We start from the raw sequence: 18106 nt of genomic DNA, 5'->3' as shown, positions 1-18106 counted from the left end.
CATATATAGTCGATGCAACCATGGATAGAATTCCTAGTCAGATTCAAGTCTAGCAATTTGAATTTTAGTATCTTCTTAACTGATTTTAATGAAGAAGCAGTCTTACTCTGATTACTATTTTGGTCTATTTGTCAAAAAAGGATAAGAAAGATAGGTAACAAGAAACCACAGAAATGCTAAATTAAATTATTTATTAGATTTTATATATAGCACAAGTTCATATTTAAATGAAGCATGTCTTATCATTGTATAAAGTCATTTGGTTGTCATAGAGCATGGTGCCTGCACTTCTTTTTCAATTAGATACTGGTATGACTGGAAATATTGCAGCCATATACACAATATTTAAGCAAGCCAATTTTTTCCCATGCCACTATTGTACAGCTCTAAAATCATCTTAACTATCTTGCAGTTTCATCTTTCTACATATCAAAAAGTTTGCACTTTCAGCAGCCTTTAAACGCATCTACTCAGCTAAGCTGAAAGGACAAGGTGTTCCAGAAACAGTTGCCAACAGTCAACAGCAGCTTCTCTGGGGCATTAATGCTTCCTAACAAGAAAAGGTCAACTAGATCTTTGTTAAGAACAATGACTAGTAGCTACATGTCTAAATTTAGGTGTTTTTACATCACCACTGGAGGCAACACTGGGGCTGACAGAAATGTTTGTTTTCCCTTTCCACCTGAAATATAACTGTCCTACATCTCTGACCACATCTCTTAGATTAACTTTTCTTCCATTAACATCTCAATTTCCCTTCTCTTCACTATATTATTTAGTTTCCAGGCTCTGTGTAGCCATGAGCCTCCTCTTCTCAGCAGGGGTATATACTTCTTCTTCTAATAAATAAACAACAAACAGGGAAAATGCCAGTAGCAGACATTTAAAGGAAGACTATAAAATCCCAGCAAGTAAAGGGAGATTCTTCTCAGATTTGCTGCCAGACACCAGTAGGCTGAGGTTTTTCTTGTCTAGAGACTGTGTCTAGATATTTCACAGAATAAAACTGATGGACCTAACATTCCTTTAAAAGAAACTTTTACATCCTGATTACACTTGTTTCTGTCTTTTTTTCCCCTATCTCCATTATATTGTTTGCTGGGGTGGCTCAAACTTCACACAATACTCAAGAATTGTATATTATAGCTCTTTAGAAAGTTATACTGAGGTTTCACATGTTGATGTGTATTCCTTTCCTTATAATTTCTCCTTTTGAATGAAGCTGAGTACTGAATTGATTTTGCATTGAACCATCCACAAAGACTGCTATCCTCTGGCAGTAACATTAATACATCCTCCTTGTGGGTGATTCCTGCTGTTAATAAGGCAGGAGCTCATTATCTCACCGTAGACTTTGACAGAAAATCCCTCCTCTATCACTGTTCATTTTCAAAAAACTCAAGAGAACTGTACACTCCTTAAGGCTTCCAGTCATATGGTTTGCTTTCTTTAAAAAACGGCCAGTATTTTCAAATAATGAACAGGGTCAGAAAGACAGGCTGAGGCATCATTGCATTAGTCTTATTTTCCTTTATGAACAAGATAAAAAAATTAAGTTGGCCAAGTGGCAAAGCCAAAGACCTGTTTAAACAATTAAAAAAACCCACCAAACAGACAAACATTAGACACTAGCAGAAATTCCTTGTTTTATAATAGTGGGAAATGTGGAAGCTGAGAACACGCAGGAGAAAAAGAATAAGTTATTTAGTTTTGAATGTATTGTTACAAATCATGAAAATGTAGCAGAGAATGGCAGAGGCATGTAATTGCACAGAGGGAAAGCTGAAACACAGAGGCAGTATTATGAAAGCAAGAAATGGAATGCAAGGCTTGAGATCAGCCACACATAAACAAAGATTAGAAAAACAACAGGGTTCTGAGAAGCGTTGACAGCTAGAGAGGAAACACAGCAGACAGGTTAAAGAGGTGAAAAGATGGACTAATGACATAGAAATAATGTTCCAACCACAGAGAATAAAGGATTACAGGAACATCAAAGAAGATGGATTGCAAGATTTTAAATTCTAAAATTTAATCAAAACCAGATCTTGGCAATCTGATGAAACCAGTTCCAATTAAGTATATATGGCTAAACCCAGACTACAGGAGTCAAGAGAAACCGAAAGGTTGTGGAGTCAGTATTCATGTGCTGTCTGTTCAAAAGTTTTACCTGCATTGGTGCAAGAACTGAATGGAACCTGGATTGACAGAAAAATTAAAAAAGAGATAGAGCAAGGAAAATGATTATTCTACTTTGTATCTCAGCATACCTGAGATACAGTGACAAATACAGGGAGAAGTACAGAACAGTAAAGACTTCATACTTTCCCTGCCTATGCATTCTTTCTCCCACATCAAGACAAATTATGTAAATTCCTTTTTCTTTTCCTGAAGTTCAGTTACCTGTAAAAGCCACCAAAATAACATTCCTTGCAGTATTACTTTTATTTGCAATGATTTTACAGTGAAAATTTGCTTGCAGCATTTCATATAACTCCAATTATGTGGAGATAAAAGGGCAGTAAACTTTGGTTTAAATATCTTAGCTGAAATCTGTAATCTTATGTACATCTCTGAACAACTTCTTAAGCCACTTTTTCCTTCATGAGTTATAGGAATAATGTATTTTCACCAAAAAAAAAAAAAGAAAGAAAACAGAAAAGAGTTTCATTTCCAAACGTCAGCACATAAATCATGTCTTTATAATTGCACGTGCATGCAAAAGCATTACCTTAAAATATGTATATAACTAATTTGTATCTTCATAGAATCACAGAACAGCCTGAGTATGAAGGGACCCACAAGGATTATCAAAGTCCAACTCCTGGCTCTGTACAGAACATCCCCACGAGTCACATCATGTGCCTGAGAGCATTGTCCAAATGCTTCTTGACCTTTGTCAGGCTTTGGTGCTGTGACCCCTGCCCTGGGGAGCCTGTTCCAGTGCCCAACCGTCCTCTCGGTGAAAAAATGCTTTTCTAATATCCAACCTAAACCTCCTCTGACACAACTTCAGGCCATTCCCTCAAGTCCTGTCACTGGCCCCCCCAGAGAAGAGGTCAGTGCCTGCCCCTCTTCTTCCTCTCACGAGGAAGTTGTAACTGCAGTGAGGTCTCAGTTTCCTCTCCTCCAGGCTGAACAGACCAAGTGCCCTCAGCCGTTTCTTATACGGCTTCCCCTTGAGACCCTTCACCATCCTTATTGCCCCTCCTTTGGACACTCTCTAATGGTTTAATATCTTTCTTATATTGTAGTACCCAAAACTGCCACAATATTCAAGGTGAGGTCGCCCCAGTGCACAGCAGACCAGGACAATCCCCTTCCTTGCCTGGCTGGACATGCTTTGCCTGATGCCCTTCAGGACACAGTTGGACCTCCTGAGTACCAGAGCAGTGCTGACTCATAGTCAACTTGTCATCGACCAGGACCCCCAGGCTCCTTTCCATGACATTGCTCTTATTCACCTTACTCACACATATTTGGCAAACATGACCTGATTCTTACCTGAATAAGCTTTCACATGATTAACACTCACAGGACACACGTTCTACTCTTACCTGTTCATTAACCAGAAGGACATTGCAGTAACGTTTTCCCTGATCAAAGGGGAGGAAGTGAATATCTAAGTTTGCAGAACTTTTTCCTTTCAAGAACAGTTTTTCCATCGGACTGAAGAACTCAGGCAGGAGGCCGCATTGGACAGCTGTTAAAATAAGTTTGTTTAAATGGATGTTTAGATATAACAGCACAAGTTATAAAATAAAGTAGCTGCATGAGTTTAAATACAAGAATACTGTATTTAGCATTCTGCAGTAATCAGTATTTAGACACACCTGTAACTAGTAATCAGTATTTACAGTTACGGTGGTGTAAATGAGCTGCAGTATTGCATGCTGTATTATTTAAATATATTTTGCTAATTACCTCTGTTCTTATTCTATACACTGAAACAAAACTGGGGAAAACAGACACTTTTCACCATCAAAAATTCCTTAAGGAATTATAGCCTTTAACCAAAGGTCTGCTCACATCAGAAAGAAGAGGGTAATTTACTACTATTCAAACAAAGAAATCTTGCTCTCAGTAGCAGTAAATATGTTATGCTGTAGCTGGAAATCCTCTAGAATGGACAAAACCTACATAGTGGCAAGTTTGTTTTCTTTGCACTGCTTTCATAGAAGCATTATGCTGATAAAGAATCTTAGGGTTGAATCTGGCAGAGTCTGACTACTTTCTCACTGCATGTTTTTCATCTGCTAAGCGTATTTTGAAAATGCAGAACCAGCCCATCATTCAAGCTTCACTGGCCAGCTTTCTAGGAAGGTCAGCAGACTGTTAAACGTGTGTGAAAGTGAAGGCAATTGAAATCAGTGAGATCACATAGAAGTGTATGCCAAACTGGCCAAATAAATAGAGCAGGGAAGGGGGAATCCACAACTTCTCTGAGCAACGTGTTCCAGTGTTTCACCACCCTCACAGTAAGAATTTCTTCCTAATATTTAATCTAAATCTGCCCTCTTTCAGTTTAAAGCTATTACCCCTTGTTCTATCACTACATGCCCTTCTAAAAAATCCCTCTCCAGGTTCTCTCATGGGCTCCCTTCAGGTACTAAAGGTCAAAATAAGGTCACCATGGAGCCCACTCTTCTCTAGGCTAATTTTTTTAAGTGTGATGAACAATTTTAGGCCAACATTTTAAGAAAACTATAAATAATAGTCACTGAGCACACTTTTCATGTCAAAATCTTACTTATGTAAATAGTCTTATTTCTACTATAGTGCAACACGAGGTACTGTATAGAGGTACTTACGGTAAATAGAGTTGTTCTCTTCATTTGAATCTTCAGGCAGTGTATTATTTTTTGAGTTTAATATGTTACATTCAGAACTAAAAGCAAAAAAAAAAAATAAAAATTGAAGCAATATCCTAAAGCTGAACATTTTGATTATTAACAGATAACTTTTTTCCCTTTTTATGAATAAATACTGGAAAAGAAAAAGTTTCAAGACAATTAAGAATAAATGAACACCACATTTGGGAACCATTTACCTATCCAATAGTGTTAAGCATCCACTCTTCCACTTGAGTTATTATGCAAACTTAGAGTAGAGCCAGAACATCCTTCTTTAAATTAACCAGCATCTCGTTTCATAAATTCGAGTTTGAATACAAACTTGTATGTTATTTTTATTTATTTGTATATTTTTAAATTTATTTTAAGTCCAACATACACACTGTAATAGTAATAAAGACATCATAACACCTTATAAAATTAGTGTGACTTTATACAATGTTTTCTAACCTAACCAAGCCCTAGGACAGCAATATGTTTAAGAAATTTAATAGGAAAGCCACTTCTTCCATTATTTAAGACATCTCACTTTTTAACAAATTAATATCAATATTTATATTAACCCTAATAAAAGTTGAGTGATCTAAATTTAATCCTGCAAGTGTGAGATTCAAATCTAATCCATCAGAAAAAGACTCACTAGAATCTCACAATTTTGTATATCGGGGATTCATAAACTGCAACAAATCAATAGTATACAAATTATTTAAAATTGTGAGCCATTATTTTTTCTTAGAGGAAACAGAACATGATTACTTCAGAAAAAGTGCCACATAGACAGTGGAATATTAACATATTTTGTGGTAAAAAAATAGGGGGCAAATGTTGCCACTATCCCTACCTGGTGTAAATAATTTCTCTTACAGTGCTGATTTCCAAACTGATTGAATTTGGCATCTTATATTTGCCATTTTCAAGATTAATATCTTTTTATTATTAAAGTTGAAATTACCTAAAACAGTTTTTCTTTAAATTACTTCATAGATCTTATCTTTTCTTTTTTTTTTTTCTTTTTTACATTACAAGAATTATTGTACAAAAAAACAAAAACAAACAAAAAAAGCTATTTGAAATTTGCTTGAGTACACATGGTTTAAAATGTTTCTGCTCATAGAATAAAGATGAATAAAATTTCCATGATTTTCTGTACAAAGGCTAATTTTACTCTTGGCTCTTTGAATAAGTATTTGGGAACTTCATAGTACACAGTAAGGAATTAGGGATGTGAAATCCCCATGTTAATAACATGTAGTTCATGATCTTGCTAGGAAACATCAAAACTCATAAGAGAAGCTCTTCAAGCAATTTCTAGCAAAAAAAAAAAAATTCTCTTCTTGTTTCAGTTCAGTTCAGGTAAAAGGTTCATTTCCACAAGGTTATAGCCTTGAAAAGATGGGATAAGGTAAGCCCAGGAACAGTAGAGCTTGTCCCTTGGTACTATTTTCCCACCAAGGCTACAGGAATGACCTATATTAAATAACACTGCAGTTAATCATTTGAAAGAAACCTAATGTAACCAAGGATTTGCCTAAGAAAGGGGAAGGGGATGAATCTTAACCTGAACACCTTAACTCTTTTCACTACAATATTGCTTTCCAAGTGTATTTGAAAAGAACAGGTATTCTCAAAAAAAAAACCAAACACCTTAGAACAAAATCTTCTCTAAATTCCCACCCCCCAAAGCAAACTGTGCTCCTGACTGTCATATTTCCTTGGTGTGACTTTATATAGTTTTCTATCCTTCTTCACAAATAATTTCTACCAGTGTTGACAGGAATTAAGACTGTGCAGTTACATTTATGGAAGGAGAGTTTTGTTTAATTTATGACAAGCACAGAGCTCAAAGATGCTGAAAACTATAATGTAATGTATCAAAAAAAAAAAATACTGTGAGCTTCAGCTCAAGACTCAGGTTTAATATTATCCATGCATAAAAGTCATTCTCCCCTAGCAGTAAAATTTTATGAACCAGCATACAGCAAACAATTATTACATACAGTATCTGATAGATGTTGGGTCTCTGTTAAAATAAACAGTTAATCTTGATGGGCTAAGAAAAAAATCACAACCTTAAATAAATGGACTTGCAAAATTCTCAGAATATGTTATCCTGAAGGTGTATTTTAATGCCTACACTTGAAGGCCATTTTTCAGAAAGGAAAACGATCTCTGAGTTATAAGCATGCAACATACTATTTATTCTGTACTTCACAAATAAGTATCTCGTATTAAAAAACCCAAATTTTATATAAAGCATAACTTCTTACAGTGCTTTACCTTTGATTGAGAATGCTAAGTCATGCTTGCAAAAACAGAAACTACAGCTGAAGAATCACTGTAAAAGTAACAAATAGCTCAAAAGCTGTATGAAAAAAATAACATAATAGTGGAAATATATTACAGCTCTTCACTGGTGTGAACTCTACATTGAATAAGTCCTATTTTCAGAGTTGAACAACAGAGGAACTCATTAGGCTGATTTAACATGGTATTGAACTTCTCTCTTTATCAATTCCTTTCTTACATCAATGAACAAAGCACCTGCAGATAAGTGATGGGAAACAAAACTGTGTTGTGGAAGACATGAACATTGTGCCTCATTCTTCCATAACAAAAAGAAATAGCATCTCATTCAACAACAAAAGCAAAAGGAATAAAGTTCAGGAAGGTATAAGAAGCTTAGTTATACTCAAAGTCTGGTTCAGTACATCCCCTTTCAATACACAGAGAAATAAGGAAATGGATTAGGCAGAACAGCTGAAAGCTGCCATAAAATAAGTCTGCACAGTCTCTTTGCTGAACCTGAACCCAGGTTCAGCAAAATCTCCAGTATCAATAGAAAATTTGGAATGAATGGCTTGAGAGCAGCCTTGTGAAGGAGCGCTTGGGCATACTGGGGAATGAAAAAATATGTAGGAGCTGGCAATGTGCAGCAGCAGCTCAAAAAGCCAACCCTGTCCTGGCTGCATCCAAAGCAGCGAGGGCAGTGGGGCCAGGGAGGGGATTCTCCCCCTCTACTTTGCCCCTGTGAGACCCCACCTGCAGTGCTACATCTACCTCTGGGGTCCTCAGCACAAGAAAGACACGAACGTAGAGAAGGTCCAGAGGAGGCCCACAAAAATGGTTGGAGCACCTCTCCTGTGAAGACAGCTGGGAGAAGAGAAGGCTCCAGGGAGACTCTACTGTGGTCTTTCAGTATTTAAAAGGGGAGAGGGGGCTGGGGGTGGGCATAAAAAAGATAGAGACCAAATGACTTAAACTGTCCCTCATTTGTATTTGGTTTTTTTACAAACACAACTTGTCCCTTCCACAGCAAGATTATTTTACTGTGCATTAAATGAAAAAAAGTTCTGTATGGTACAGGTGAGGATTGGTTTATGAGGGCACCTCTCAGTTGCTTGGTATAAAAACCTGGTTGAGACAGAGAAAAGAGAGGTGTGAATACATTCTGCTGTGGTTTATTCAATCATATACTACAAATCATAGAACAGTTTGGATTGGAAAGGATCTAAAAGTTTATCTAGTTCCAACCCACTTCCACACTTGTGCAGGAGTTTAGTAGCTGTCACCTCTGAGTTGTCAGATACCTGTTCCCACACAGTTATCAGGTATGTTATCAGGTATGACAAAAATCAAGATGAAAAGTAAAATCATTATGCAGTCAACATAGATAGTGTTCATACATCATGTCATATTAGCTATACCTCTGTAATGGTACACCTTTACTCTTTAGTTCAGAGTCCAAACAAGCCAATAACTCCATTCAACAAATTTGCAGGAAAAAAAAAAGAAAATCACTTTGCTTTATGTATCTTGGAGGAGAATTTACTAGAGTATCTTTTTAGTCAATTACAGTTCCAGATTTTATATATTACTGAGGGGGAAAAAAAGTGCCAGACATCATGGGGAAATCTGAATTTCACAGACCAGCAACATAATCAATGAATTTTAGGAGACAAGAACTTTAGCAGCAAGCAAATGTCTTATTAGAGGGAAGGAATACAAGGAACTGCTTGATAATGCACTGAAAATACTGAAACATTTAAAGACAAAACTCACATCTAAGATATTTGCCAGTTTTCAAGCTTCAAAGGATAGTTTCTGATCTCAGAACAAAGAGTAGGATAAAAACTAAAACAGGAGCTTCCCAAAATAGGTATAGTATAGCTTAGAATAGATGAATTTCTATTATATCAAATAATAACCAGAATTGCAATGACTCCTGATAGTATATTTGTAAACCATATCTTATGAAATGATGGGTATTAATGCTGTATCTCATAACCTATATTACACAGAGGTACTATGGAGCTTCATTTCAATAAGAAAGTACAGGTATTGTGTATAACATACCTCTTTCCTCGACACATGAAACTACTTAGAACAAGAAGTGTAAGAATAAAATTCAGAAAATTAAAAATGTTTGGAATTCCTGATACTATCTCTGGTTTTAAAAAAAAGGTAAATAACCTAACATTAGGAAGTTATATACAGTGCAAAGATTGATTCTAAATTCACTCATTAATTGTTTCTTTTTTGGTTTGAAATTAAATTTTAATGTAAAAACATTTATCCACATTTGTAGTTTGCTTTGAAAATCAGTCTTGTGCAATCATGAACCATCCTTATGACTCATGGGCATTAATGAAAATGCTAAACTGCTTAAGTCATGGTCTTAGAATAGGACTATTAGTGAATCATTAGTATATCTTTATCACTTCCTAGTTTTACAGAAGGAAACCTATGAAGGAAAAAATAGCTGTTAAATGCAACCTTGAACTTTTACTGTCATTTGTTGTTTCATTTTCTTTCTAATGGACATGATTCAAATGCCAACATGCTTTAAAATTATGGATAGTTTTACACTATAATTTCTGGGCCATGTGTTGTGCTTCACTCCACCTGGTTCTCCTTCTCACACAGTGAGCAAACCATGTTGGCATACAGATGTAGACCAAGGACAAAAATTGAAGTTTCAAGGGCTTAAAAAAGCACAGTAAAGTGCATAACTTGAAAAAATCCAGGCACATGTGTCACAGTATACTTCAAAGAAAAATTATGTCGAATGGATGAAAAAATACTATCCTTCTCATCACACACCATTCTGCTCCCCATGGACAAATAGATCTTGCCTGCACCACTGAATGGCATGGACTATTGTTAGATTTTTTAGCTTAGACAGCGCTGTATCCCAGCAAGGGTATAATTCACTGGGGCTCTACCTGCAGACTGGGCCATTTTTCCAGCCACAGTATAATGAGCCCATGTCACAATGACCAAAGGGCTGGTCTCCTTTTTAGTATGAATGTCACCATTTTGGGTGTCTGTGATTTTGCCAGAGGGGAAAGCTGGTAGGTAAGAGGGTCACCTGCCAAGCAAAGTTTGTTATAGCAAGGTTTAAAGTGTGTCTGACACATCTGGAGGCACAGAATGAGGATGTAGAAGGAGCTGCAAGCCCACCTGCACCTGCTCGGATGACTAAATGGTCATTTGCATGATTTGATCCTGACATCAATCACGTAGACAGCATTACCTACAGGGCAAACACTGATTTTTATGGTAGTTTTATGCTTATGGAGCATTTAGAGCAACAGGTCCCCATTTTGCAGAAGGCATTTTCTGGATTTATCAAAAGAATAAAAATGATTGCAGGCACAGTCTTCTTACTGATCAGTTATACTAGTTTTTTAACACAAATTTCAGAAGTTTGTTCCACTCAGGAAAATGGAAAAACTTTGGAAAAAAAAGCACCTAAGTGGCTTCTGTTATCACAGATGACAGAAACATCTAAAAATATAACAAATCAGTACTGCATATTTCTAAAGACATAAAATGACCTCAAATTAATTTCAGTAAGAGCGATGTGTGACTAAAATTACACTTTTTAGACTGATTTATTTTCTAGAGATAAATTAAGCTGAAATATGCAGGATGATGAAAAATCCTTTTCGATACCAATGATTACATACTTATTTAATTTAGTAGAGAGCATAGTATAAATTACACTTCAGAAAATCATTTTAAGTTAAAATAAGTGTATAATTTGTCTTAATATTGAAATGGTCATTATTTTTAAATTTTTCTTTTTCTTTCACATTTTTTTAAAAAGGAAACTGAAAATCAGTCTGCATTTCATGACATGGCTTTGGACCATCCCTATGATTACAATTCAACCTCCAGTATTGATGAGCTAGTAGTTTAAGATATTTCCCAATAACCCTTGAATAAGTGTCTCAGGATTTTGAATGTTTATATGAGCTTTAGAAATTTCATGACTCAAGTTGTGGGAAATATTTTAAATTATCAAATAAAGAATTAATGAATTATTCAACCTGTTTACAAGGGCTTTTTACAGTGCTGTCCTGGTTTTGGCTGGGATAGAGTTCATTTTCTTCCTAGGAGCTGGTACAGTGTTGTGGTTTAGACTTAGGATGAAAAAAGTATTGATAACACCCTCACGTTTTAGTTGTTGCTGAGCAGTGCCTACCCTAAATCAGAGTTTTTTTCAGCTTTCCATGCTCTGCCAGTGAGCAGATGCACAAGAAGCCAGGAGGGAGCATGGCCAGGAATGCTGAACTGAACTAGCCAAAGGGATATTCCATACCACAGAACACCATGCTCAGTATATAAACCAGGCAGAGCTGGCCAGGAGCCAACGGCTGCTGCTTGGGGACTGGCTGGGCATCTCCTATGGTATTTCCACGTTCCAACCTATAACTCTTTACAACAGGTGGCACACAACTATACACAAATATGTAATACTAATAGAATTGTATAATACAATATCTTACAATTACCAATTGTTATTTGGAACTTACCTAAATGTTTGCTCTTTCTTTAATTTCCTGGCTCGATACACTTGCTCTGGCTGTATGGAACTACGTGTGGATTCCAGCAAAACGACCCTGAAGCATGACAAGCACCATAATGACCTCATTTTTAACTTGTAGAATGCAGAAAAAACTCAGTTTATTCTAACTTTTAAACACAGGATTAGTAAAGAAGCTTACTATTTTTAATTGGAGATACCTTAAAAATACTTGTCGCGGTTTAGCCCATTTTCCTGTAAAAGAGCTACTTCCTTGGTATCAGAAAATGCGTTTCCTAGTGTTATTTGCAAGTAAACAATACAACCCCTGATGAAACACTAGATTCCTGAAATCACTGGAAACATGATATAAAAAATATTTTATTTTAGATTAATGGTTCAAATGTTGGCCAGATTGATAACTACTTCTGGTAGTTGTCAGGCAGCTTTTGAATGATGCACATAAAACTAAATCACTTCATCACTTCATCAATTATTTCCAAGAGAGTTATCCAAACTGTAGGACTGATTACATCACTGGCAACATCACTGACCACCTCAAGGACTTTAAAAAAGACAGAAGCTAAATAAACTCATATGATTCCCACACACAAGGCTTATGCCAGAGGGCATTCCTGGACCAGTGGAAACAGTCCTGTTACAGGATTGTAATTGTTATTTGGATAGACCAATTCTATTCTGTGGGGGAAAGAGAATTTTAATTTGCAACTTATGCAACATATATATTCATGTAGCATAAAAAAACAAGTCTAAAATTTTATGGAAGATAGTTCTTGCAAATAAATGAATGAGATGAACCAATTCCTAGTTCTATAGACTAAAGACAAAATAAGGAGTCATATCACATAAATATATTTTAAAGAGGCACAGCACTCTATTTCTTTTGTATTAAGGAAAGCAACTTTTATAACTACAGTTGTTGCATCTATGATGAATACAAATTAAAAATTAGATTAACTGATAGTGATGGAAGCCCCAAGGCTAAAGTATTTTTTTTTCTTTTGCATGCTTAATAATTTAAACAGCAGGATAAAACAGATTGGGGGAAAAAATAACCAACAATTAATTAACAGGGCTTGTTTCTCTTTGTAAATCTGCTGGACCTCAGCCAAACACAAAAATACAAGCAAGGTTCATGAACTCCATTTGATTAAAGCTCCAGTTTTATTGCTTACACTGAGATGGATTTCAATTAAGGCTTATTTATCTTCTTTATTCATTATGATAGCTTCCACTTCATAGTACTTGTAACAATTTAACCTCCAGGTTTTAAATTTTTAAGAAGAAGGAGAAAATTATGCAAAAGAGTGGATAAAACAGCATGATCATTAAAGATTTGTGTTTACAGTATTGTCTACCTGAATATGCCATCAGTTTTGAAGGGATTAGTAATATTTAGGCTAACTTTCTTCAGCTCATAACATGGGGATTTGCACTTTGTAACACCCTAAAAGAGAACAAAAAATTACACCAATATGAAAAAGCTGCAAAATTACATATGCAAACAAGCAGGAAAATATTACAAAGAAGAATAGAACCCTTGACCACTGGTTCCTTTTAAACAAACACTAAACTTCACTGCATTTTAAAAATACTCCCAAATGATAACACAAGGCCAAGAATCAAGTTATCATGGTTTTTCCTTTCTTATCTTTACATGTTCCCTATTTTTCCTCTTGCCCCAACCTTTCTTTCTAACATCAGTGTCTATTCCTATAGTATACAGAGAGTAAGGAGAGAAAAAAAAAATTAAAAAAGAAAAAAAAAAAGAATCACATAAACATCATTTGTATCACATGTGTATCCGCTCTGACTATTTCTGGGATATATCTTAACACTACACACTGTCTATAGTTAAAAAGCATAAATACACCCAGAAACATCTAATGAAAATTTGCAATCCTTCTACATGTGACAACTGAAATCACCGGCCTGAAGGATATCAACCCCTCCATAATGGAATTTCCAATAGCATTCATAAGCTGAAAGGATTCCAGATTTATTTACAGAGAAATCAGTGCAAGTCTTTATTCAGGATCTAAATGCAATTTATATTGTATCTAGATCACGAATCTTAGATACTCCTCTAGGGTTTTTTCTGCATGTACATAGACTGATACTGGACATCTTAAAATTCATAGGTCTAAGGCTAAAGCTGATGGCAACTCACATTTTCATTCTTACCTCAGTTCATTTTTGTTTGAAATAACATAGAGAATAACAATATTTCTTGTGACAATATTAGTCATACACACATAAACTTACAGCAGGCTCAATATGCTTGACTTCAGATTTCAGAGAGAATGTCAGTGTGGCAGCATCTATTCCATGTGAGGTCAGGAGCAACACTGCTTCAGCAGGGCGCAGGAAACGAATTGTGAATTCCACATTCATAGATGCCTGTTTCCTGGGGGAGGGAGGGAGGGGGAAATCACAAAATTGTGACTCAGAAATTACTCAGAAATGTAATTTCAGGAGCACTTTTCAGAGTCTTTGTAAGGTAAGGGGCCTAGAAAAGATAGTAAATGGTTTCTTCTGAAATCCTTTGTGGTAATAGAATCTTCTGCCTAAGAGCACCTTAAAACATTCTAATAAAATGCTATATAGAGAATAATACTAAATCCTTATTGCTTTTTATGACATTAGAATGCAGCTTAATTTTTCTTCCCTCACACGCTAGCACAGGAAGTTTTCTTTCCTTACAGCATCACCCTAAGTAAACAACCCATTCAATGTATGCTCCTCTATTTGAATAAGATTTTCTGAGTTAAACAGTCAGACATCCTGTTATGCAAGTTGTGAGGTAGATCTAGATGTCCTTAATCAAATTCTCATTGAAGATTGAGAAAGAAATTGGTAAAAAAACCCTTTAGAATAATTAGTAAAGCTGAGTAATTAAGAGGCAAAAAACCCCAAAGTTCTCTAAGTAACATCCCCTCTCTAATGGGAAAACTAGAGAAGGGGAGACCACATAGACTGAGAGTTTAGACTAGGTAAAAGTTTAGCCTTTATTTGCATCAGTCCTTCAATTAAGCAAGAACAATAAGAAAAGTTTAATGCCTGAAGCTCACACTTTGAAGCTCTCGAAATATCTCTCCGTTTTTGAGATGAATGCCTTAAGAAGGTATGAAAGTCAGAAAAATTAGTGTGTAGGACTGTTCTAAAAGTAGTAGAATCTAAATGTATTCTGCCTCTCTACACATATGACTAGAGCAGAGAGAGCTTTCTCTGAATGAAAAAGACCTATACCTTAGGAGTTGTAAGAAGAATATCCCAAAATATATACCAAAAAGTCAGTTGATTGGTTTATACTTTCATTGTAATGTCATTCTATGTAGTTAATGAAATTTTAAAATTTTTCCCCCAACAAACTGTATGAAAAAGATGGCAGAAAGAAAATAACCTATGGTAAAATCTTTACATTTCTTAATTAACTCAGGCTGATATTTTTTGAAGAAATTCTTCCATGTAGGAAAAGTTTATATTTATAAACTGCAGATTTGTTAATTGTCTTTCTGGAAGATACGGCAAATACTGAAGTCAAAAGGAAACCTCTCCTCAACCTAAATCTGCCTTCCTCATTAAATAATTAATAGGAACTCTGCAGGCTGACAGAACAGAATTAAAATAGAGGGCAGAGGGAAGTTATGTCTGATTTATTGGTCTTCTGCCAACTGGGAATTCTAAAACAGAGGCAAACAACTAACTAACAGTGGTATGTGAAATATGCCTATCATATATTATATGTACATATACTTAAACAGGTAAGTGGTGAAGTAGAGGATTTATAATACCACTCAGCATACCATGTCTTCAATGGAATCATGTGAATTTACATTTGGTTCACAAATTTGATAATAAAAGTTACTTTTCCAAGTGATTTCAATGCACACATCTCTTCATACAAGTTGAACCATCACAACCATGGCAGGAGTTCTATAAACTTATTATGATGGTAGTAGTGGCAGGATTTGTCCCTGGATGACAGCTGCTTTCAAGGAAACTTCTGGGACATCCTTTACCTAATTCTTATGATGGAACAGAATGGAGAAAAAACTACCTTGGCACCTGAGAACCAGATGGGGATAAATAGAACACCAAAATCTTCTTAAAAATCTTGGGGAAGATCAGAAGAATAACAGACCCTTAAGCCTCAAATCTGTACCAAATCTATATGAAATTCAGCTCATGGAATTGTTCTATAAGCTTGTTCACTCTCATACTGTTATAATTAGCTCTGTCCACACCCACTTCATTTGTAGGGGTCAAAGATTCTTTATTTCTTTATCAGATCAGCATGTACCACCATTCAAAAAAGGAGGTACATGCTTCTATTCATCATACTTTGGTGTAGGAAAAAAAAAAGAGTTGCTTGAAGAGATGAAATTTGCAGAGTTTAAGGTCAAGAGAAAATATTAGATAACACAACCCAAAGTAATTATACATTGCAGGCCATCATGTGCAAGCCAATCATTCTTCAGTTGCTTCTGATAACTACCATTTGGGAGAAGTATTTTTCTGAGAAAGCATCCCCATATTATCTGTGGCAGAAGGTTGGATTAAGTGACTTTCTGAGGTCACTTCCTGCACTATTTTCAATGTTCTGCGCTTTGCAAAACTCTTAAATTTTTCATTTCAATAATATTTTTCCCTCAATAGCTAATCACTTTCCCTACCTCCAGTCTGAATTTCTACAACTCCAGCTTCAAGGTATTGCTTTATAAAAAGATTTTTGTTCTATACTGTTTGTAGTTAAACAAGTCGTTTTCCCAGGGAAATACTGATCAAGTAATTTTCACCATTTTTCTTGGTAAGAAACCCACACTGAGTAACTTTATAGGCGTGTCTACACCATATAAGAGAGTTTAGAGATATTTATGCTATTATTGTTGTGAGTTACAAGTCTATATAGCACTGTGCAGTGCCCTAGAGAGTGGGATTGTCAGATCAAAAATTAATTACACTGATTACATTACATCTATATGCAAGATACAACACTCAGCTACACCAGACCCCCCACGATATTATGACCTAACAAAGAACCTGCAAGATTCCCACACATCTCACCAACTTTTGGAGTTCTCAAACAATTCCATCAGAATATTAAGAAAGCTACTAATTACAAAACAACTATTATTCATTTAGTGGTCATGATTACAAGTAAGGTTAAGTTATGATAAACTCTGCAGAAGTTACCAATGCATTTCCACAAGCTTTTATTTATATGCAATTTTTCAAATATTTGTTGCTATATATAATGCCAAACAGCTCAACAACAAGTTTATGCACATTTAATTGTGCCTTGATTTTGTTTTGTTTGTACTTTGTTGTTTTTCTTAAAGGTGAAGTGAAAAACAGCCATAGCATTGACCTTTCAGAGAAACACATGATATTTTCAAGGATTAGATTTTTATGCTAATTCTTATTTGAAGCAATTGTAAAGAAAATGGAATCAAATCAGCCTCACAGTTTGTTGAAAACATGTAATTATTTGTTGTCTTCTTTGCATATATTTACAATAGGCATGTCATTTAATACTGAAATATTGGTCATCCTTAAAGAGTACTGTATTTATGTTGAATCTTCTTGAATTTGACAATCTATATTTGCAATTTTTTTTTCTTCTTCACAGTTTATTTCCATACAAATGTTGAGCTTTGTTTTCCTTTCTAAAATCTCTAATCCATTTTATCTGTAAAAGAAAGTCTTGCAGATGAACTTAAAAACTCCTGACAGCCATAGTCACTGCTACATCCCTCTTGTCTTCACTAGTTAAGCAGGGATTACTGAAAATCCTGTTTCTATCCATAAAGGCACATAGACAGAAAGAGCAAAATGAACGAAACCAAAAAGATGGCAATATCCCGTATTTCTGCTACCAAAAATATAACAACCTAATGCATTCCCAAACTTAGGTCTCTCCAAAAATCCTTGGATGGCTCTCAGAAACGTCAGATATACAAATAACTACATCTCATCTGTCTAGGCAGGGAAGGAGGACGGAGGCAAAAAGAAGCAGTCTAACACTACTGTCAAATCTATGTCATGTCCTCTTAAACTTTTAGCCAATCTTCAACTAAGAAGATGGATGTGAAATCTCAGAAAAAAAAATTGCCTGCTCATTCATCTGCAAGGCATTGATCTAAGAACTGTGAATACAGTTCAGAGGAGATATTTCAAATTTAGTTGGAGAAAAAAACCAAAATGTAACAACAGGAAATTCAAATTGAAAATTAAAGCTTTTGATACATTGGGGGAAAAAAGAAGTTTTGGACAGAGATGACTCCTCTAATGATCTTATGTTCTGCTCTTAAAGTCCTGTTGAGTTAAACTGAAAGTATCCCACTGAAACATAACTCTAGATTTGTTCTAGGTTAAGGAGAAAAATACTGACCTTTATCCTGACTGATTTTGTCCTGTTTGT

General features: G+C 35.4%; 1 protein-coding gene across 1 annotated transcript in view; it reads right to left on the bottom strand.

The window, feature by feature from the left end:
- CFAP47 (cilia and flagella associated protein 47) overlaps positions 1-18106 on the bottom strand; it is a 271684-nt gene that overhangs the window by 166685 nt on the left and 86893 nt on the right. The window contains exons 40-44 of the mRNA XM_029964748.1: positions 13948-14089; positions 13041-13129; positions 11672-11758; positions 4812-4888; positions 3558-3703 (exon numbers count right to left, since the gene is read on the bottom strand). Of these exons, the coding sequence (XP_029820608.1) occupies positions 3558-3703; positions 4812-4888; positions 11672-11758; positions 13041-13129; positions 13948-14089 (541 nt within the window). The remainder of the gene's footprint in view (positions 1-3557; positions 3704-4811; positions 4889-11671; positions 11759-13040; positions 13130-13947; positions 14090-18106) is intronic.

Source organism: Manacus vitellinus, unplaced genomic scaffold (assembly GCF_001715985.3).
Source record: "Manacus vitellinus isolate BGI_N305 unplaced genomic scaffold, ASM171598v3 scaffold_7_pilon, whole genome shotgun sequence".
NCBI lineage: Eukaryota > Metazoa > Chordata > Aves > Passeriformes > Pipridae > Manacus > Manacus vitellinus.
Note: the sequence above shows the minus strand (reverse complement) of the source record. Positions and strands in the feature narration are given on the sequence as shown.